The sequence below is a fragment of the Dipodomys spectabilis genome, unplaced genomic scaffold (assembly GCF_019054845.1).
Source record: "Dipodomys spectabilis isolate Male_0828 unplaced genomic scaffold, ASM1905484v1 ptg000039l, whole genome shotgun sequence".
NCBI lineage: Eukaryota > Metazoa > Chordata > Mammalia > Rodentia > Heteromyidae > Dipodomys > Dipodomys spectabilis.
Window position 1 is genome coordinate 12260271 of NW_024870716.1, and position 19904 is coordinate 12280174.

Here is a 19904-nt window from a genome sequence, read left to right on the forward strand (position 1 = left end):
CTCTACCACTTTGAGCCACAGCTCCACTTCTGGTTTTGGGGGAGTAAAGATAAGAGTCTCACAGAAAGTCTGTGTGGTGCTGGCTTCAAACTATGATCCTCAGATCACAGCCTCCTGAGTAGCTAGAATTACAGACCTGACAGGCCTAAGCCACCAGCACCTGGCCTTATATTTTATTTACATGTGTGTGTGTGTGTGTGTGTGTGTGTGTGTGTGTGTGTGTGTGTAGTCAATCTTGGGGACTGAAGCTCAGGGCCTGTCCCTGAGCTTTTGCTCAAGGCTAGCACTCCGTTACATAGGGCACAGAGCTACTTCCGGCTTTTTCAGTTTATTTGGTACTGAGGAATCGAACCCAGGGCTTCATGCGCTAGGCAAGCACTCTACCACTAAGCCATATTTCCAGCCCCTGTATTTTATCTTTAACTCTTTTAAAGAATCATGTTAAGAAGTACCTGTTGCGGTATTTAGGAATACAGTAAAGATTGGGTGATTTTCACCATTAATATGTAAATCATCTGCTAACGGAGAACTTGGGTGATTTTTTTGTTTCCATTTTTGTGGACTGGAGTTTTATTTTTTCAATTTAAATTTTGTTGTGAAGGTGATATACAGAGGGGTTACAGTTACATAAGTAAGGTAATGAGCACATTTCTTTTTGAACAGTGTTATCCCTCCCTCATTTTCTCCCATCCCCCCCTCCCTCCCTGTATTGTAGTTTTAATTCGGGAATTTATTCTTGCTAGGCAGACACTCTACTGCTGGTTATTATTGAAATATTATTGAGATAGAGTCTTGTTTCCAGCCTAGATGTGTACCTGGACCGTGATGTGCCTATTTTAAGCTCTCCAACATAGCAGGGAAAACAGGCACATGCCACTGTGTTCTACTCTTGGGTGAGAAAGAGTCTTGTAGACTTTTCTTCCTAGGCTGGCCTTGAACTACAATCCTCTCAATAGCCTTCTATCTAGCTAAGATTACAAGCATAAGTTACCAGTGCCTGGCTAAAAGATATTTTGATTCTCTTCTCACTCTAAGGTGTTAAGTAATGTAAGGAAGATAGTATAAAAGTTTTATATTTATGACAGGTTTGTGTGTATGTATGCATGTGCACCAGTCCTGGGCATAAGCTCAGGGTCTGGGTGCTGTCCTGAAGCTTTTCTGCTTGTCTATCACTCTAACACTTGAATGATAGCTTCACTTCCAGCTTTTTTTGTGGTTAACTGGAGAATAGAGTCTCATGGACTTTCCTGCCTGGGTTGGCTTTGAACTGCATTCCTCTTATCTCAACCTCCTGAGTAGCTAGGATTATAGATAGTGCCTGGTAACAGTATTTTTGATCTGGATATGGGTAGGGGTATTTGTAATTAAACCCTGAAGTTTAATTCTCTATGTTTAACTAACTTCTCAATGTTAGGATCTTTTCAGTGGCAGTATAGAGTTCTCAAGATAGAAGGTCTGAGCCAAGCACTGATGTTGCATGCTTATAATTGTAGTTTCTCAGGAGGCTGAGATTTGAGGATCGAGGTTTAAAGCCAGCTCAGGCAGATAAGTCCAGGAGACCCTTATATCCATTTAACCAGGAAAAAGTTGGTAATGGAACTGTGACTCAAGTTGTAGAGTGCCATCCTTGAGTGAAAGAGCTAAGGGACAACACCCAGGCCCTGAGTTCAAGTCCCAGTACCAGCACCAAGAAATAAAAAGAGTAGACATGCTTGGCCTTGTTTCCTGATTATACATTGTCATCATGCAAGGACAAAGTTGTTTTACAAGTTGTCTTCACTTTGAAATCTTCCTTACACATTTTCTGTTTTACCCCCTTTTCTGTATCATTATATTTATCAGAATCTTTTGATTGTTGGCTAACTGTTCATATTAAAGAATAGAAGTGCCAAAAAGGTATTAGGAGCTGTGAATGCAGAGGTGGGACTTGCTGCATTTGGGCTTAGTGGTAGCAGGAGTTTTTCAGGGACAAGGAAGAAACACTGGTGTGGGGGATATAGAGCAGCTTTCCTGGTGGGACATAAACCCCAGATGCCACAGAGGATGAATCCGTTGGACAAACAGAATTTATTCCCCCAAATGTGTGTGTAGGAAAATAGCAAAAGACTATTTGCAGTGGGAGGAAAATTAAAAAGGAAGGAGTATGGTGAGCAGTTCTTACAGACAGAATGATTGTAAATATATGGAAAGATTTTGGGTTTTTTTGGTGCTCATCCTGGGGCCCAAACTTTTTCACTCAAGGATTACACTGTACCACTCAAGCCACAGCTTCTACTTTTGGCTTTTCGCTGGTTAATTGGAGGTAAGAATCTCTTGGATTTGTCTTCCTTAGCTGGCTCTGAACTGGGATTAACAGATCTTGGTCTCCCTAGTAGTTAGGATTATAGTGGTTAGTCTCAGACTCTTTTTTTGTATGTGGTGGATTTGGATTTTGTATTTGGTGCATATGCCATTACTTTTTTTTGCCAGTCCTGGGGTTGCCTGAGCACTGTCCCTGAGCTTCTTTTGCTCAAGGATAGCACTCTACCACTTGAGCCATAGCACCACTTCTGGCTGGGGTTTTTTTGTGTGTGTATGTGGTACTAAGGAATGGAACTCAGGGCTTTGTGCATGCTAGGCAAGCACACTACTACTGAGCTACATCTACTGTCCCATATGCCATTACTGAGGACTTTAACTCAAGTCTTGAGCTCTCTCTTTGTCACCTTCTTTGCTCAAGGCTAGTGCCACGTATCCACTTCCAGCATTTTGCAGGTTAATTAGAGATAAGAATCTCATTGGGGGGGGGGGGCTGGGAAGGTGGCTCAGTGGTAGAGCGCTTGCCTTGCATGCATGGGGCCTTGGGTTCAATTCCTCAGCACCACATAAGCAGAAAAAGCTGGAAGTGGCGCTGTGGTAGAGCACTAGCCTTGAGCTGAGGAGCTGAGGGACAGTGCCCAGGCCCAGAGTTAAGGCCCCACGACTGGACCCCCCCCCCAAAAAAAAAAAAAAAGAATCTCATGGGCTTTTTTTTTTTTTTACCCCCCAGGCTGGCTTTGAACCTTGTCCTCAGATTTCAGCTTCCTGACTAACTACAATTACAAGATGTGAGCCACTGACACCCAGCTTGTATTGGCTTTTTAACTCCCATTTTTTCTTTAACATATAGATTCAAACTTGCTGACACAGATCCACAGACAAGATTGTCAACTGATGGAAGGACAGCTGTGTAATACTCCTTTAGATGACTGAAATGTTGAGTCTCTGAAAGGCACAGTTAGCAGTGCTTGGAGTAAAATTACCTTCTGTAATTTGGGCTGTAATCACGTTGGTTATATGCTGCACTAGGATAATGGCATCATGTCTGGTGTCAGCTGCCCTATAAACACAGATGACTCACAGGTCTTTGCTTGCTTTTATTTCCTTTTGCCCCTTCCATAGTATCCTTACTTTCTACTCACATAGATGTGAATTTTTCGCTGGAAATCTCTACATAAACTATCAATATTCCTAGTTCAGGCAGGCTTTGGTGGCTCACACCTGCCATCCTAGCTATGCAGGAGGCTGAAATCTTAGGATGGTAGTTCAAAGCCAGCCTGAGCAGGGAAGTCTGTGAGACTCATCTCCATTTTACTAGCAAAAAGCTGGAAATGGATCTGTTCTCAAGTGGTAGAGCACCAGCCTTGAGCAAAAAAGGCAAGGGACAGAACACAGATCCTGAATTCAAACCCCAAAACTGGCCAAAAAAAAAAAAAAAGCTACTCCAAAACCCAAAAACAAAAAACTACCCCAAAACTTCTAATTCAGCATGCTCAAAGGCAAACTCATGGAAGTAGCACTGTGGCTCAAGTGGTAGAGCGCTAGCCTTGAGCTGAAGAGCTGAAGGACAACACCCAGGCCCAGAGTTCAGGCCCCACGACTGACCAAAAAGAAAAAAAGAAAACCAGGCAAACTCATTTCCCCCCAAATTTACATTTTCCCTAATTAGTGATATTCATAGGACATTCAAGCTTAAAATTTGACCATCATTCTTGGACTTCTTTACTTTGTGTATCTATATAATTAGGCATACATCCCTGTACACTTTACCTGTGGGGAAAAATATATGCCATCTATTATATATATATGGCATCTATATATAATTATCTATCTATCTATCTATCTATCTTACCTTCATTCCTACTGTGGATATTATATTTCAGGCTCCTACCTCTACATTTATTATTTATTTAATCAGCACTTGCTGATTGTTCATTTTGTGCCAGACACCTTGTCAAGCTATTCTATGTGTCATTCAACAAATAAGGTGCATCTTTCAAATAGTCTAAGTATCCCTTTTTTTGTGCCAGTCCTGGGGTTTGAACTCAGGGGTTGGGCACTGTCTCTGAGCTTTTTTTTGTTTGTTTATTTGTTTTTGTGGTCATGGGGCTTGAACTCTGAGCCTGGGCACCTACCCTCAGCTCTTCAGCTCAAGGCAAGTGCTCTACTACTTGAGCCACAGTGCCACTTCCTTTGAGCTTTTTTTGCTCAAAGCTAGTGCTCTTATCATTTGAGCTACAGCTCCATCTCCAGCTTCTTAGTGGTTAATTGAAGAGTAGAGTCTCATGAATTTTCCTGCCCAGGTTTGTTTTGAATTTTGAGAATAATTTTAAAACAACTTTCAAAAGCAAAAATTTACCCAGGCACTGGTGGTTCATGACTGTAATCCTAGCTACTCAGGAGGCTGAGATCTGAAGATCACAGTTCTGAGTCATCCTGGGCAGGAAAGTCATGAGACTCTTAATCTTCAATTAACCACCAAATAGCTGGAAGTGGACCTGTAGCTCAAATGGTAGAACACACACACACAGACAAAGAAAACTCAGGGACAGCATTCAGACCCTAAGTTCAAGACTCAGGACTGACACACACCCAAAACATGAAATAAGATCAAGTTTTGTGAGCAGTATTAATGGGCGCAACAGTAATTTTTATGACCATAATGTAGCCTACCTACTTCCTGTAGTTTCAAGTTATGGATACTCAGATCTAAGTAAGGGAGAGATAACTTTAAGTAATTTTATAGAGTACTGAACTCTGCATCTTATACATTCACCATTTACCCTCTGCTAGTCTCCTTGGAACCACATATACATGGATAATAAGGGTCTACTGTACAGTCATCGTTTATTTGTAATACACTAACTGAGCATGCTCTGTAGGCAGGATAAAGATCATATTTAGTCCTCACATTGGCTCTTGGAAGAAGAAGCAGTCATGGAGAGGTGCAGTATACAAGCCATGATAGTCAAAACAGCGTGCTTGGCTCAAATTCCAACTGAAACATGAAGATAGTTGTTAATACAGAAATCCTCTCAGCCAGATGCTGGTGGCTCACTCTTATAAACCTAGCTACTCAGGAGGCTGTGATCTGAGGACTATAGTTTGAAGCCAGACCAGGCAGGAAAGTCTGTAAGACTCTGTCTCTACACACACACACAAAGAAAAAAAGTAAATACATTAAAAATAAAAGAAGTAGATGATTATGTCAGATGTAGTGGTTCAGGAATCTCATCCTATCAACTGAGGAGGCTGAGATGAGAAGGATCTTGGCTTGAGGCCAGACTGGTTGTGATGTCCTGATATTTCTGTTCTGTGGGAAGTGTAAATAGGGGGATGGTAGTCCAGGCTGCTCCAGGCATAAATGTGAGAGTATTAAAAAGCTAAAGCATAAAGGGATAGAGATGGCTCAAATGGTAGAGGCCTGCTTAGCAAGTGCAGACCTTGAGTTCAAATTCCAGTATTGACAAAAAGAAGGGGGAGATTAAATAATCAAAAACCTAGCAATATAATCTGTGTGTGTGTGTGTGTGTGTGTGTGTGTGTGTGTGAGAAAGAGAGACAGACAGACAAACAAAACAGATACAGAGAATGGATTTTTAACTAGAAAAGAGGATTTTTGAGGTAAGATTTCAGAGGTAGAGGAGGTAAAGATAGTCATGGAGGAAAAACTAATTCTAATGTGTGTGTGGCGCACACACGTGTGTGTGCTGGTACTGGGACTCGAATTCTGCGCTTAGCTTTTAACTCAAGGCTAGTACTTTACCACGTGAAGCACATCTTCACTTCTGGCTTCCTTTTGGTGTTAAATTGGAGATGAGAGTCTCATGGACTTTTCTCTCTCTAGCTGACTCTAGCTGGCTTTGAACTGTGATCCTCAGCTCTCAAGTCTCCTGAGTAGTTAGGATTACAGTTGTGAGCCACGAACACCCTGCTAGTTCCAAATTTTTAATGGTATTCAACTTATGGAACCGGACATGGCTGCTGGGCCTGGGTAATGGAACCCTTCTTCCATTTGAGCACTTTTCTGAGCATGTTGAGGAATTATTTTTCTCAAAATCCCAGGCTTTATAATTTGACCTCGTTCCACATTGTGAAATAGATTAAAAAAAAAATCAGTCCTGGGTTTTGAACTCAGGGCCTGGGCGCTGACCCCTGAGCTTCTTTTGCTCAAGGCGAGCGCTCCACCACTTGAGCCACAGCGCCCCTTCTGGCCTTTTTCTTGGTTAACTGGAGATAAGAGTCTCAGGGACTTTCTTGCTCAGGGTGGCTTTGAACCTGCTCCTCAGGTCTCAGCCTCCTTGCGGCTTCCTGATCCTCATGCTCTTCCTCAATAGGCTCTATGACTAAAAGTTCTCAGCGCTTTCTCCTGGAACAGACTCGGTTTGGATGCCCAAACAGTTCTCAGCTGACTTAAAAGTGTCCCTCCCCGTAGATGTGCTTAATTTGGAGGTAGTGCTAGTTAGAAGGAAGCGGCGGGAGGACGCTTTCCGTACAAGAACATGGCAGCTTCCTGTAGGACTTCGGCGGCCTTTGGATTTCCGTACGGCGTCATGGCGGCCTCCTGCGGGAGCGGCTCACCGCCTGACGCCCGGGAGGTGGGGCGGGGCGGGGAGGGGGCGGGTCAGAGACCGCCGTAAAGCAGGTGTGGCTTCCTCCTCTTCTCCCGCCTCCCCCTGGCCGTCGTAAAAGGGTGAATGGAGAGCGCGTTGTGGGGGGGACAGCGGGAGGCCCGGGGGCGCGGAGCCGGTGTGGCGCAGCCAGTGGCTGCAGGTGGCGGCGGCGGCGGGGGTGCGGGTTGAGGCGAGCCAGGGGGCGCGGGGGGGAGGCGGCGGCGGCGGCGGCGAGGGTCCGGAGAAGAACTACAGCTGCAGTCTGGCCTAGCGCGCCCGGGGGCTGTGGAGCCCCCAGCCGGGGCCATGGACCTCAACCGGATCATTCAGGCGCTCAAGGGCACCATCGACCCGAAGCTCCGGATCGCGGCCGAGAACGAGCTCAACCAGGTGAGGGGCGGCCGCGGCGCGCGACTGGCGGCCGGAGGGGCCCCGGCGCGGGCGGGCTCGCCCTCCTTCCGGGGCGCCGCGCCCCGCCCTCCGGTCGCCCCGGGCCTGCGGGGCCCCCCGCGGGCCCCCCGCGGGCCCCCCGCGGCCCGGGACCTGGGCGAGCTGCCGGCGGCACCTGTTGGCCCCAGCCGCCGCCTCTTCGGGAGGTCCTTGCAGCCTGTTCCGGACGCGTCCAGAAGCGGCTGCCACCTTGCTGGCGTTTTCGGGGGTTAGGAACGGAGATGGATTTCTTTTCCTTCCCTGCACCTCAGCTCGGGGGCCGCACGGGCGTCAGGGCGTATTCAAACCCGAGCACGCTCGGCCCCAGACCCAGCCACCACCCAGGTGCTGCCGTGGCCGAGCCTACCCTTAGCCTGCGTGGGTGGGGTTGGCAGGACAGCTTTGACACCGGGGACCGTTCTACCGGAGCTGGGCAGCGCTGTTGGAAGCTGCTCCGGGAAGAGCAGCCAGCTGCCCTGGGCCTTTCCAAAGACAAATTAAGTCAGGTGTGTTTGGTGGAATTTCTTTTAAATGCCAAAATGTAAAAGACTTCTCTTGCGTTCAAACCAGCCTTGATTTGGTTCCAAGCATTATCCTCATCATTCTTTTTTTTTTTTTTTTTTTTGGTCTTTGCGGATACTGGGGTTTGAACTCAAGACCTCCTGCTCTTACTTGGCTTTTTTGGTCAAGGATAGTGCTCTGCCACTTGAGCCCACAGCTTCACTCCTGGCTTTTTGCTAGTTGCTTGGAGAACGAGGAGTTTCCAGGATTTGGCTACCCCGCTTGCTTCAAATGTCCATCCTCAGATCTCAGCCTCCTGAGTAGCTAGGATGATAGATGTGAAGCAGTAGCACCTGGCAGGATTGTTTTTTGTTTGAGTTGACTTCAGATCAGTTCGCCGTGTGAATCTGTGGAGTTCAAAGTAGATGTGAATCCAGGATTCGCAAGAGATACATACATATATATACATACATGTATATATATGGGGAGGGGGGGGGGGACTTGTGGCTCAAGTGGTAGAGTAATAGTCTTGAGTGGGAAAAAGCTAAGGGAAAGCTCCCAGGTCCTTGAGTTCAAGCCCTAGTACAACCACACATAGGGAGGGAGGGAGGGAGGGAGGGAGAGAGGGTGGCTGAGAAGGTGGCTCAGTGGTAGAGTGCTTGCCTTGCATGCATGAGGCCCTGGGTTCAATTCCTCAGCACCACATAAGCAGAAAAAGCCGGTGCTATGGCCCAAGTGGTAGAACGCTAGTCTTGAGCTGAAGAGCTGAGGGACCACGCCCAAGCCCAGAGTTCAGGCCTCACGACCAACCAAAAAAAAAAAAAAGAAGGGTGGGGGGGAGGAAGGAAAGAAGTCGAAAGAAAGGAGAAGAGAGAAAGAAAGCTGAACATGTGATGTACCATTTGAAGAGAGAGTTGGCCTGTTTGTGATCTTCTCCTTAGGCTGAAGTTGCTAATCTCTTTGATCCTGTTCATCAGGAACCTATCTTTGATGTCATTACTTTCTGGCCTCTTTTCTGCCCAACCTTGCTTTGTATCTGATACATCAGGAGATGTTGTAAAAGTAGGAGAGGTAGATGAGAAAGCTGGAAGTACTAGGAGATGTATTTTAGTCCAAATCTATTCCTGTTGTTTGCCCATATTTATATGCTTTATCACAGACCGTCTCTCCTGCAGCCTAGAATCCTGGTCTGTACATGCACAAAGTCCTGGGTTCATCCTCTCATCCTCAGGACTACAGTCAGTCAATCAATCTACCAAAGTAACTTGTTGCTATGCCACTCTTTATGTTATACAGAATGCTCTTTGTATTGTAATGTGCATTCACCAAGTTTTTAGTAATTGTAAGCAGAAGACTAAAATGAAATGCCACTTAACCTTCCACTCTAGACTATAGATATGATATTGGGGTGTGTATTCTGATTCTTTACTACCAAAATATCTTCCTGTTTTTTCAAATAAATGAGTAGATGCCTCCTATAAGCAGTTATGGTCTAGACAGGCAGCAGTGGCTGACACCTGTAATCCCAGCTACTGATGATCCAGGTTCAGAACCAGCTTGGCAGAAAAGCCCAAAGTCCAGAGACTCTCCCTCCCCGCCCTTGTAGGGCTTGAACTCTGGGCATGGGCTCTGTTCCTGAGTTTCTTTTGTTTAAGGAGAGCACTCTACCATGTGAGCTACAGTATCACTTCCAGCTTTTTCTGAGTAGTTGTTGGAGATTAGAGTCTATTGGAATTTCCTGCCCAGGCTGGCTTCAAACTGCTATCCTCAGATCTCAGCCTCTTGAGTAGCTAGGATTACAGGTGTGAGCCATCAGCGCCCGGCTCTTATTGGAGAATTAACCACCAAAAATGCTGGAAGTAGAGGTTTGGCTCACGTGGTAGACTGTCAGTCTTGTTCAGAAAAAGCTGAGCAAGAGCATGAGGCTCCGAGTTCAAGTTCCACTTCCAGTATACACACCAAAAACAGTTATAGTCCAGTTCTTTTATATTTCATTTATTTACTTACTAATTGATTGCAGTGATGGAGATCAACTCCAGGGTTAGGCACATTCTAGGGAGGTACTTTACCACTGAGCTGTACCCCTAGCACCCAGACTATTTATTTTAGTGTATTTATTTATGTATTTTTTCTCTCAGCAAATATTCTTTGCCCAGGAAATGGGACAGCTTTTTCAGTGTACTGACTGATCTTTGCATGGCTTTCAGAGAAGCAAGTTTCTTCAGCTCTCAGCTTCATAGCCTGTTCTGTGAAAGATAAGTTCTCTGTATTTCCAGGTCAACATGTTTTTTTCACAAGTGACTGTCACTTGGGAATTCTGTTTGACTTTTTCCTCAAAATATCAAGAATGAATCCTATACACTCTGTGTGTATACATGTACGTGTACATGTGTGTGCATGAGCGCCAGGCCTGGGGCTTGGACTTGGGCGTGTAAGCTCTAACTTGGCTTTTTTTTTTTTTGCTCAATGCTGGTACTCTATCACTTGAGCCACATCTCTGCTTCGAGGTTTTTGATGGTTTATTGGAGATAAGAGTCTCATGAGCTTTTCTGCTTGGGCTGGCTTTGAACTGTGATCCTCAGATCTCATTCTTTTAGGTAGCTAGGATTACAGACATGTACTCCAGCACCTGGTGGCTTCTCTTTTTTTGAAAGAGGATCTCACTAGAAAGATCTCAAACTTGAAATTCTCTTATCTGTTTCCTTAGTGCTGGGATTATGGATTTGTCCTAGATGCCCAGCAATAGCTGTCTTTTAATAAATCAGTTTCCACATGTACCAATAAGGAATAAGTGATCACCTTTTATGGCCAAGTTTTGGAATTCCTATTTTTCTTGCTGTACAAGTCTTTTTTTCTTTAAGTGTTGGGTATTAAACCCAATCATTCATGTGTGCTAGGCAAGTGCTTTAGAATTGAACACCCTCAGTTCTTGAAGACATTTTGTTTATGAGGATAATGAATCCGTTTGCCAAGTTGTATTATAGACAAAAGATTGTGTTCTCAAGCCAGGAGCCAGTGGTTTGCACCTGTAATTATAGCTACTCAGGAGGCTGAGATCTAAGGATTGAGGTTCATAGCAAGCCTGGATAGAAAAGTCCATGAAACTCTTTATCTCCAGTCAGCCAGGAAAAAGCCAGAAATAGAACTGTGGCTCAAGCAGTAGTGTGCTAATCTTGAATGAAAAAGCTAAGGGAGAACACCCAGACCCTGATTTCAAGCTCTAGTACTTGAAAAACAAAAACAAAAAGCAGAAAACATGGAGCTTGCTTACCTGTTAATGGGGCATGTGGACAAGTAAGTGATATAATTTCAGGTATGTCCTGAATTCAGGATAATACTGAATAAAGCCTGAGGTGGCATGCTATGACTTATAAACAGCGGTGTTGTACTGTGGCAGATACTCAGATGTTAGGTTGTCAATAGTGACCTTTTCTGAACAAAGGAACTAGTAGATTCTACAAAAGTCTTTGCCCCAGACCTGATATGCTGGAGAATAGAAAAGCACATGGAGTTGGGCCACTGAGTCAGAGAATAGGGAAACAGCAGGTTTTTGCTGTGTACATGTGCAAATGTGTGTTCAAGTGCCATTGGTGCCTAGCTCAGTCTTTGCTTTATATGAATTCTCAGAAAATGCTGGATTTCATGAAGGACCCAATCTGTCTCTTCAGAACGCTTCACAGATCAAAGTAAATATCTCCAATCAATCATTGAGACACGAACCAATTTATTTTGTTAGAAACTTGAAGCCTGGAGAACAAGAAATTGGATGGGCCAGGTGCCAGTGGCTTACACCTGTAATCTTAGCTACTCAAGAGGTTGGAATCTAAGGATTGCTTGAAGCCTGGAGAACAAGAAATTGGATGGGCCAGGTGCCAGTGGCTCACACCTGTAATCCTAGCTACTCAGGAGGTTGGAATCTAAGGATCGCTATTTGAAGCTAGCTGGGAAAGGAAAGACCAAGAGATGCTTATTGCCAATAACTACCAAAATCTGCAGGTAGAGGTGTGGCTCAGGTGGTAGAGTGATAGCCTTGAGTGAAAAAGCTTAGGGAGACTGTGAGGCTGTGAGTTTAAGCCCCAGTACCAGCATTTAAAAGAAAAAAAGAGGGGGCTAGGAAGTTAGCTCAGTGGTAGAGCGCTTGCCTTGCATGCATGAAGCCCTGGGTTCGATTCCTCAGCACCACATAAAGAAAAAAGCCGGAAGTGGCACTGTGGCTCAAGTGGTAGAGCGTTAGTCTTGAGCTGAAGAGCTGAGGGACAGCACCCAGGCCAGAGTTCAGGCCCCACAACTGGACCCCAAAAAAGAAAAAAGAAAAAAAGAGTTGTGAAAATAAAATGTTTTGACATATCAGATATATTAGAATTTGTTCCTGATAGTTTTAACTGACCAAATTAGTCTTCCTTTAATGCAAGTTAAAAGGAGACAAAGTTTCCTAAGTTCTTGAAAATGATAAACAGTTGCAAAGTAGTGTGGCAAGTGGCATCAGTGCTGAAATCAAATAGATACTTTCAAGTAAGGAGCATTCATCCAGTGTAAAAGATACTTTGTATTTATAGATTATAAGGCTTTAAAAAATTAAGTCAGTTTTTGTGATTACTATAATATATATTGTGTTAGTACTAGGGCTTGAACTCAGGGCTTGGATGCTGTCCTTGAGTTTTTTTGCTCAAGGTTGGTGTTCTACCCCTTGAGCCACAAATCCACTCTGGCTTTTTAGTGGTTAATTGGACCATAAGAGTGTCATGAACTTTCCTTCCTGGGTTGGTTTTGAACCTTGATATTCAGATCTTAGCCTTGTAAGACAGGTAGGATTACAGGAGTGAGCCACTGGTACCTGGCTGAAGGTAGGATAATTATAATTTAGATTTTTTTTTTCTGCTCATAGGGCTTAAACTCTAGGCTTGGGTGCTGTCCCTCAGCTCTTCAGCTCAAGGCTAGCACTCTACCACTTCAGCCACAGTGCTACCTCTGGCCTTTTCTGCTTATGTGGTGCTAAGGAATTGAACCCAGGGCCTCATGCATGCAAGGCAACAATCTACCACTTAGCTACCTTCCCAGCCCTAACTCAGAATTTTATTGAGGCATATAGGGAAGTTTGCAGGGCACAGTGCTCTTGGGTATAATGGTCAATACCTTAAAGAATGCCACTTTTCTCCAAATTTATCTTTTAATCAAACATTTACTTTAATAAATTAGTATAACTGGGCTCTGGTGGCTCATGCCTGCAGTCTATTCAGGATGCTGAAATCCAAGGATCCTAACTATTCAGGATGCTGAAATCCAAGGATCCTCATTCAAAGCCAGCTCAGGCAAATTGGAGAGGCTCTTATTTCTAACCAGCACAAAGCCAGAAGTGGAAGTGTGGCTTATGGGGTAGAATGCCAGTCTTGAGGGGAAAAAGCCAAGTAATAATGATCAGTACTGGTGTGTGCACATGTACATGTACGCGCGCATACATACAAATGCTATTATAATTAAATTCATAGGAAAGATGATAGAATCAAAACTAGAGTGCCTTTGATATCCTGTCTGTATTGGTTCCTTTCTGGCTGCAGGTGCCTCTGTGTGTGTTTTGTGTGTGTGTGAGAGAGAGAGAGAGAGAGAGAGAGAGAGGGGTGAGTCACTGTGTCAGTGCCAGTGCCAGAACTGGGGCTTGAACTTAGGGCCTCATACTGTCTCTTAGTTTTTCTGGTCAAGGTTGATGCTTTACTATTTGAGCCACACATCCAGTTCTGGCTTTTGCTGGTTAATTGGAGAAAAGAATCCCATGGACTTTGCCCACACTGCCTTTGAATTGAGATTCTCATACTCAGCCTCTTGAGTAGCTAGGATTTACAGGTGCTTAGTCTCCAGTTGGTTTTAATACTATTTTGTCTGTTCTGCTGTTGTCTTGTTTATAATGTGTAAGTAGTGTAGTCAGTAACAGATGCTGATAGCTGCTCATTTATATTGTTTTTTTCCTAAAACATTTCTTTGTGATTTCAGTCGTACAAGATTATCAATTTTGCTCCCAGTTTACTTCGGATTATAGTCTCTGACAATGTGGAATTCCCAGTACGCCAGGCGGGTGAGTTGATTTTTAATCCTTTTATATATTTGTCATATATATTTCATGTATTTTACATATTTTCCTTCAGTTGGTTTTTGCCTTTTTATATATGTATCAATTAATTATTTAATATTATGCCAGTCCTGGGGGACTGACTCAGAGCCTATCATTTTTGCTTGTTTTTTTTTTCCTTTTCCACTTGAGCTACAACTCCTCTTTCAGCTTTCAAATCATAATCCTCAGATCTCAGCATCCTGAGTAGCTAAGATTACAGGTGTGAGTCACCAGCTTCTGGCTGGATGTGTGTGTGTATGTATGTGTGTATGTGTTGTGTGTGTGAGTCCTGGGGCTTGAACTCAGGGTCTGAGTGCTATTCCTGAGTCACATATCTAGACCTTTTTGCTTTACGTTAGTTTTATTACATTTATTTATTTATATTTATTTATTTATTGCTGGTCCTGGGGCTTGCCTCAAATTGATCTTCTTGGCCTGTACCTCCTGAATATCAGGGATTACAAATGTGAGCTACTATGTATGACTGGTGCTCTTCTGGATTTATTTTGATTTTATTTTTTATTGAAAAATTTTGTGTGTATGTCAGTACTGGGGCTTGAACTCAGGGTCTGAATGCTGTCTCTTAGTTTTTTACACTCAAAGCTGGCACTCTATCACTTGGCTTTTTGCTGGTTAGTTGGAGAGGGGAGTCTCAAGAAGTTTCCTGCTGGGGCTGATTTTGAACCATGATCCTCAGATCTCAGCCTCCTGAGTAACTAAACTTACAGGCTTGAGCACCTAGCCAAAGTGAAACCTTTAAATTTGTACCCACTCCCCTTCCCAACTCATTTATTTACACCTGTAAGATTTTCTGTGTCTGCTAGATGGCAGGTTCATTCACACTGAGGGGTTTAGCCTGTCCTCCAGAGATGGACTAAGGACATTTTCCCTATCACATAGCTGCCATCTACCTGAAGAACATGGTGACGCAGTATTGGCCAGACCGAGAACCTCCACCCGGAGAAGCTGTATTCCCATTCAACATCCATGAAAATGACCGGCAACAGATTCGAGATAATATAGTGGAAGGCATCATTCGCTCTCCTGATCTAGTGAGGTATGACGTGCTCTGGGTGGCTCCTGGGAAGAGGGACTGGTCTGGTGATGGATCTGTGTGATTTACTCTGCAGCCTCAGGTTATGTTTTATTTATTTTATTTAGATTATTTTGGTGCCAGTACTGGGACTTGAAGTCATAACTTCACATTCTCCCTTTTTTTTTTTTTTTCTGTTCAAGGCTGGCACTCTGCCATTTGAGCTATACTTCTACTTTTGGCTTTTTGGTAGTTAATTGGATAAAACGATTGCTGAGCAGTGCCCAGCAACAGAATACTGTGTGTGTGTGTGTTAAAACAATTGCTGAGCAGTGCCTAGCAACAGAATACTGTGTGTGTGTCTGTGTCCGTGTGTCCTGGGGTTTGAACTCAGGGCCTGGGCACTGTCCCTGAGCTTCTTTTGCTCAAGGCTCCACATTACCCCTTGAACTACAGCTCCACTACTTTTGGCTTTTTGGTGATTAATTAGAGTTAAGAGTCTCATGGACATTTCTGCTCAGGCTGGCTTCAAATCATGATCCTCAGACAAGCAGCCTTCCGAGTGCCTAGGCTTACAGCCCTGAGCCACAGGTTCTTGGCTGCTAGAACACTTTCATGGGAAATGCTAGAACTCTTTGATATGTGATATTCATAACTACTGCATTCCCCTCTGCCCCCTTCCAGAGTGCAGTTAACTATGTGTCTTCGCGTTATTATCAAGCATGATTTTCCTGGATACTGGCCGGCCGTGGTGGACAAGATAGACTGCTACTTGCAATCACAGAGCAGTGGGAGCTGGCTGGGCAGCTTGCTGTGTTTGTATCAGCTGGTGAAGACTTATGAGTAAGTTGGTTCTCTCTGACTGAGGAGAACAGCCCTGGGGGACACTGAAAGTCAGTACAAGGGGATCTGCTGGTGTGCTATGCAAGATGATGTGACTGAAACCATCAGAGTTAACACATTTAAACATGTATTCAAAGAAACTTTATTCTCCTTACCTACATAGCTATTATATGTGTGTGTGTATATATATATATAGTGTGTGTGTGTGTGTGTGTGTGTGTGTATGTGTGTGTATGTATACTAGGGCTTGAACTCAGGGTCTGGGCACTCTTAGTTTTATTACTTAAGGCTGATACTCTGTCACTTGAGGCACACCTCCACTTCCAGCTTTTGTTTGTTAGTTGGAGATGAGTCTCTAGGATTTGTCTACTCTGGTTGGCTTCAAATTGTGATCCTCAGATCTCAACTTCCTGAGAAGCCTGGATTACAGATATGAGTCACACTAGTGACTGGGTTAGTTTAACTTTTTAGTTTAGGTACTGAGGTTTGAACTTGGGGCCTGGAGGTTGGAGGTGAGGTAGCTGCTGTTCCTTAATTTTTTCACTCACTCTACCCATTAAGCTACAGCTCCATTTCCGGCTTTTGGTGGTTACTTGAAGATAGGAGTCTTTCAGGGCTGGGAATGTGACTTCGTGGTAGAGTGCTTACCTAGTATGCGTGAAGCCCTGGGTTCGATTCCTCAGTACCACATGAACAGAAAAAGCCAGAAGTGGTGTGGTGGCACAAGTGGTAGAGTGGTCTCCTTGAGCAAAGGAAGCTCAAGGACAGTGCCCAGGTCCTGAGTTCAAGCCCCAGGACTGGCAAAAAAAGAAAGAAAGACAGCCTGTGCTGGCTTTGAACCTTGATTTTTAGATCTTAGCCTCCTAAATAGCTAGAATTACAGGTGTGAGCCACTGGCACCAGACATAATCTGTATATTTCATTAATTGTTGTAGCCTTTTGGGGGAAAGGGAAAGAAATTACTTATTTTCTTTTATTATTTATTGTTCATGTAGATATAAGAAAGCAGAAGAAAGAGAACCACTCATAGCAGCAATGCAGATATTTCTGCCACGAATTCAGCAACAAATTATGCAACTTCTTCCTGATCCCTCCCATTATTCTGTATTACTACAGAAGCAGATTCTGAAAATCTTTTATGCACTGGTTCAGGTAGGTTTCCACTGCAGAAGACTAACCTGTGAAAAGTGCCCAGTAAGCGAATTGTTATTGAAAATTGTGATATATTCTCACACAGATTTCTTTTAAAAATTTCTCAGGAGAAACAGGCTCATAGAATTCACCCAACTTCCCACAACCATCAGTGTCTCTGTGCTCTTGCTCCATGTATGAAGTCTGAGTAATCGAGAACCAAGCGTTATTTCCCTTAAACTTGTACTTAGCAGTTTAAAGCATCCCTACTGGTAGGTGGGCCATCATTCTAGAAGAGGAAGGGGAAGAAGAGAGTCCTCTTTTATTGGGAAATCATTGATGATTTCTTTGCTTTTGACCCAAACTAAAGCTAACAAAGGGTTAGTAGCTTAATTTCCTTGATTTTAACTATTCCCTCCTCCCTTTTCTTTCTCTTCCTCCACTCCCTCCTTCCTCTGTCTTTCCCTTCCTTCTCCCTCCCTCCCTCCCTCTCCCTTCTGTCTCTCCTTCTCTCTTTTTCTCCCTCCCTTCCTCGCTCTCTATCTCTTGCTTCCATTCCCTTTCTTCCTTCCTTTCTCTGCATAGTTTTACTGCTCAGGGTTGGTGCTCTACCATTTGAGCCACAGCTATACTTCCAGCTTTTTGCTGGTTAATTGGAAATAAAAGTATCTTGGATTTGTCTGTTCCAGCTTGTTTGATCCTCACATATCAGTCTCTTGAATAACTAGGATTACAGCCATGAGCTATTGGCATCTAGCTATATTTCATTTAAAAAAAATTGAAAAAACCGTTCAGAGAGACAACTCATGACATGTATATTTCTAAATTTTAAGTACACATGTGTATATATATATATATATATATATATATATATATATGCTATGGATCTATTTTAAGTTAAATTTTAGGTTCAGTCATATGAAACTGCTATTTTCATGCTTAAATTCTGGCTTGTTTATATGTTTGAGTTTTCCATTGTAGATAAAATGACTGATCTTGATGGACAGGAAGAAGAGTTGTTTATATTCTGTTCTGTTTTCTAGTATGCCTTGCCCCTTCAGCTGGTGAATAAGCAAATCATGACAACGTGGATGGAGATTTTCCAAACCATTCTCGACAGGACTGTTCCTCCTGTAAGATGGAGCTCTGTTTCTTATTAAAACTGGGGAAATGGGCTTAGAGTACTTTTAATAGGCCAATGCATTATTTCAGCCTATTTTAAACAACAACAAGAAGAAAAGATTACTATAATGTTAGTAAAATAACAGTTAGGGGCCGGTGACTCATACCTCTAATCCTTCCTAATTGGGAGGCTGAGATTTGAGGATTGAGGTTTGAAGCCAGTCTGAGCAGGAAAGTCCATGAGACTGTTATGTATGAGGAACCAGCAAAAAGCTAAAAGTGGAGGTGTGGCTCAAGTAATCTTGAATGAAAAAGCCAAGCAAGAGTACAAGGCCCTGAGTTCAATCCCCAGTACTAGCACACACAGAAACAAAACAACAGACAAACTAAAATGAAATAACTCGTAATACTTACGTCTAGAAAGCTTAGATTTATAAAAATAATTATAACTAAAAATAGTAAAAATCCTTTTGAAAGCTTAGTGTTTATTTAGTTTCCTCCTTCCCTTCCCTCCCCTCCTTCCTTTTTTCTTTTCTTGCCAGTCCTGGGCTTAAACTTAGGGCCTAGACACTGTCCCTGAGCCTCTCTGTACTCAAGGCTAGTGCTCTACCACTTGAGCCACAGTGCCACTCCCAGCTTTTTTCTGTTTATGGTGGTACTATTTATGTGGTACTGAGGAAACAAACCCAGGGCTTCATGCATGCCTGGCAAGCACTCTACCAGTAAGCCACATTCTCAGCCCTCTTTTTTTCTTTATGTAAATAACATTTTATTTTATTTTAAAAACATATATATATATATATATAATTTTTACCTTTTGTGTGGGGGTTGGGGGAGGCTTAAACTCAGCCCAGGTGCTGTCACTTTGGCTTTTTGCTCAAGGCTGGCACTCTACCACTTGAACCACAGATCTACTTCCATCTTTTGAGTATCGAAGATAAGAATCTATAGGGCACTGGGTGCTGGTGGCTCACACCTGTAGTTCTAGCTACTCAGGAGGCTGAAATATGAGAATATGAGAATCACAGTTTGAAGCCAGCCTGGGCAGAAAAGTCTCCATGAGACTTTTATCACCAATTAAACACTTGAAACCGGAAGTGGAGCTGTGGCTCAGAGTGGTAGGGTGCTAGCCTTGAGCAAAAGAGCTCAGACAGTGCCCAGGCCCTTAGTTCAAGTCCCATAACTGACAAAATAAAAACAAAACATCCTTGTATTTTAAAAGTTCAAGATTTTTATTTTTGGATCTGAGGATTGTATTCAGGATTCGTGCATGTTGGGTATAGCTTAGCAAAGTTGGACAAGATACACTTGTGTCCCTTTCACCAAGATCAAAATGTAGAACCATTTCATTATCTCAGAGTCTTACCAAGGTGTTAGTAATTTTTTTCCCTGCTTATTCTGAAAGTGGAGGTGTGGCGAATGATGAATGTGCCTAATAGCAATGTTTAATGAAATGTATTGTGCTTATTTAATTCCTACCCAGCAATTTATTATTATTTTTAATGCTAGTAAAGGGGTTGAACTCAGGGCCTGGGCACAGTCCCTTAGCTCTTTTGTTCAAGGCTATATCTCTACCACTTGAGTCACAACTTCTGGCTTTTTGTTGATTGATTGGAGATAAGAGCCCCATGGACTTTCCTGCCCAGGCTGGCTTTGAACCTGGATCCTGAGATCTTGGCCTCCTGAGTAGCTAGTATTATTTAATCTGAGTTTTTGCTCCTTTAGGAGACTCTACAAATTGATGAGGATGACAGACCGGAGCTGGTGTGGTGGAAGTGTAAGAAGTGGGCCCTGCATATTGTAGCTCGTCTCTTTGAACGGTAATTCTCCAT

General features: G+C 43.5%; 1 protein-coding gene across 1 annotated transcript in view; it reads left to right on the top strand.

Moving 5' to 3' along the window:
* Positions 1-7125: 7125 nt before the first annotated feature.
* Positions 7126-19904, top strand: part of Ipo8 (importin 8) — a 54974-nt gene continuing 42195 nt past the window's right edge. Inside the window, exons 1-7 of the mRNA XM_042677645.1 lie at positions 7126-7300; positions 13826-13907; positions 14844-15000; positions 15661-15819; positions 16815-16971; positions 17994-18083; positions 19798-19892. Of these exons, the coding sequence (XP_042533579.1) occupies positions 7217-7300; positions 13826-13907; positions 14844-15000; positions 15661-15819; positions 16815-16971; positions 17994-18083; positions 19798-19892 (824 nt within the window). The 5' untranslated portion in view covers positions 7126-7216. The remainder of the gene's footprint in view (positions 7301-13825; positions 13908-14843; positions 15001-15660; positions 15820-16814; positions 16972-17993; positions 18084-19797; positions 19893-19904) is intronic.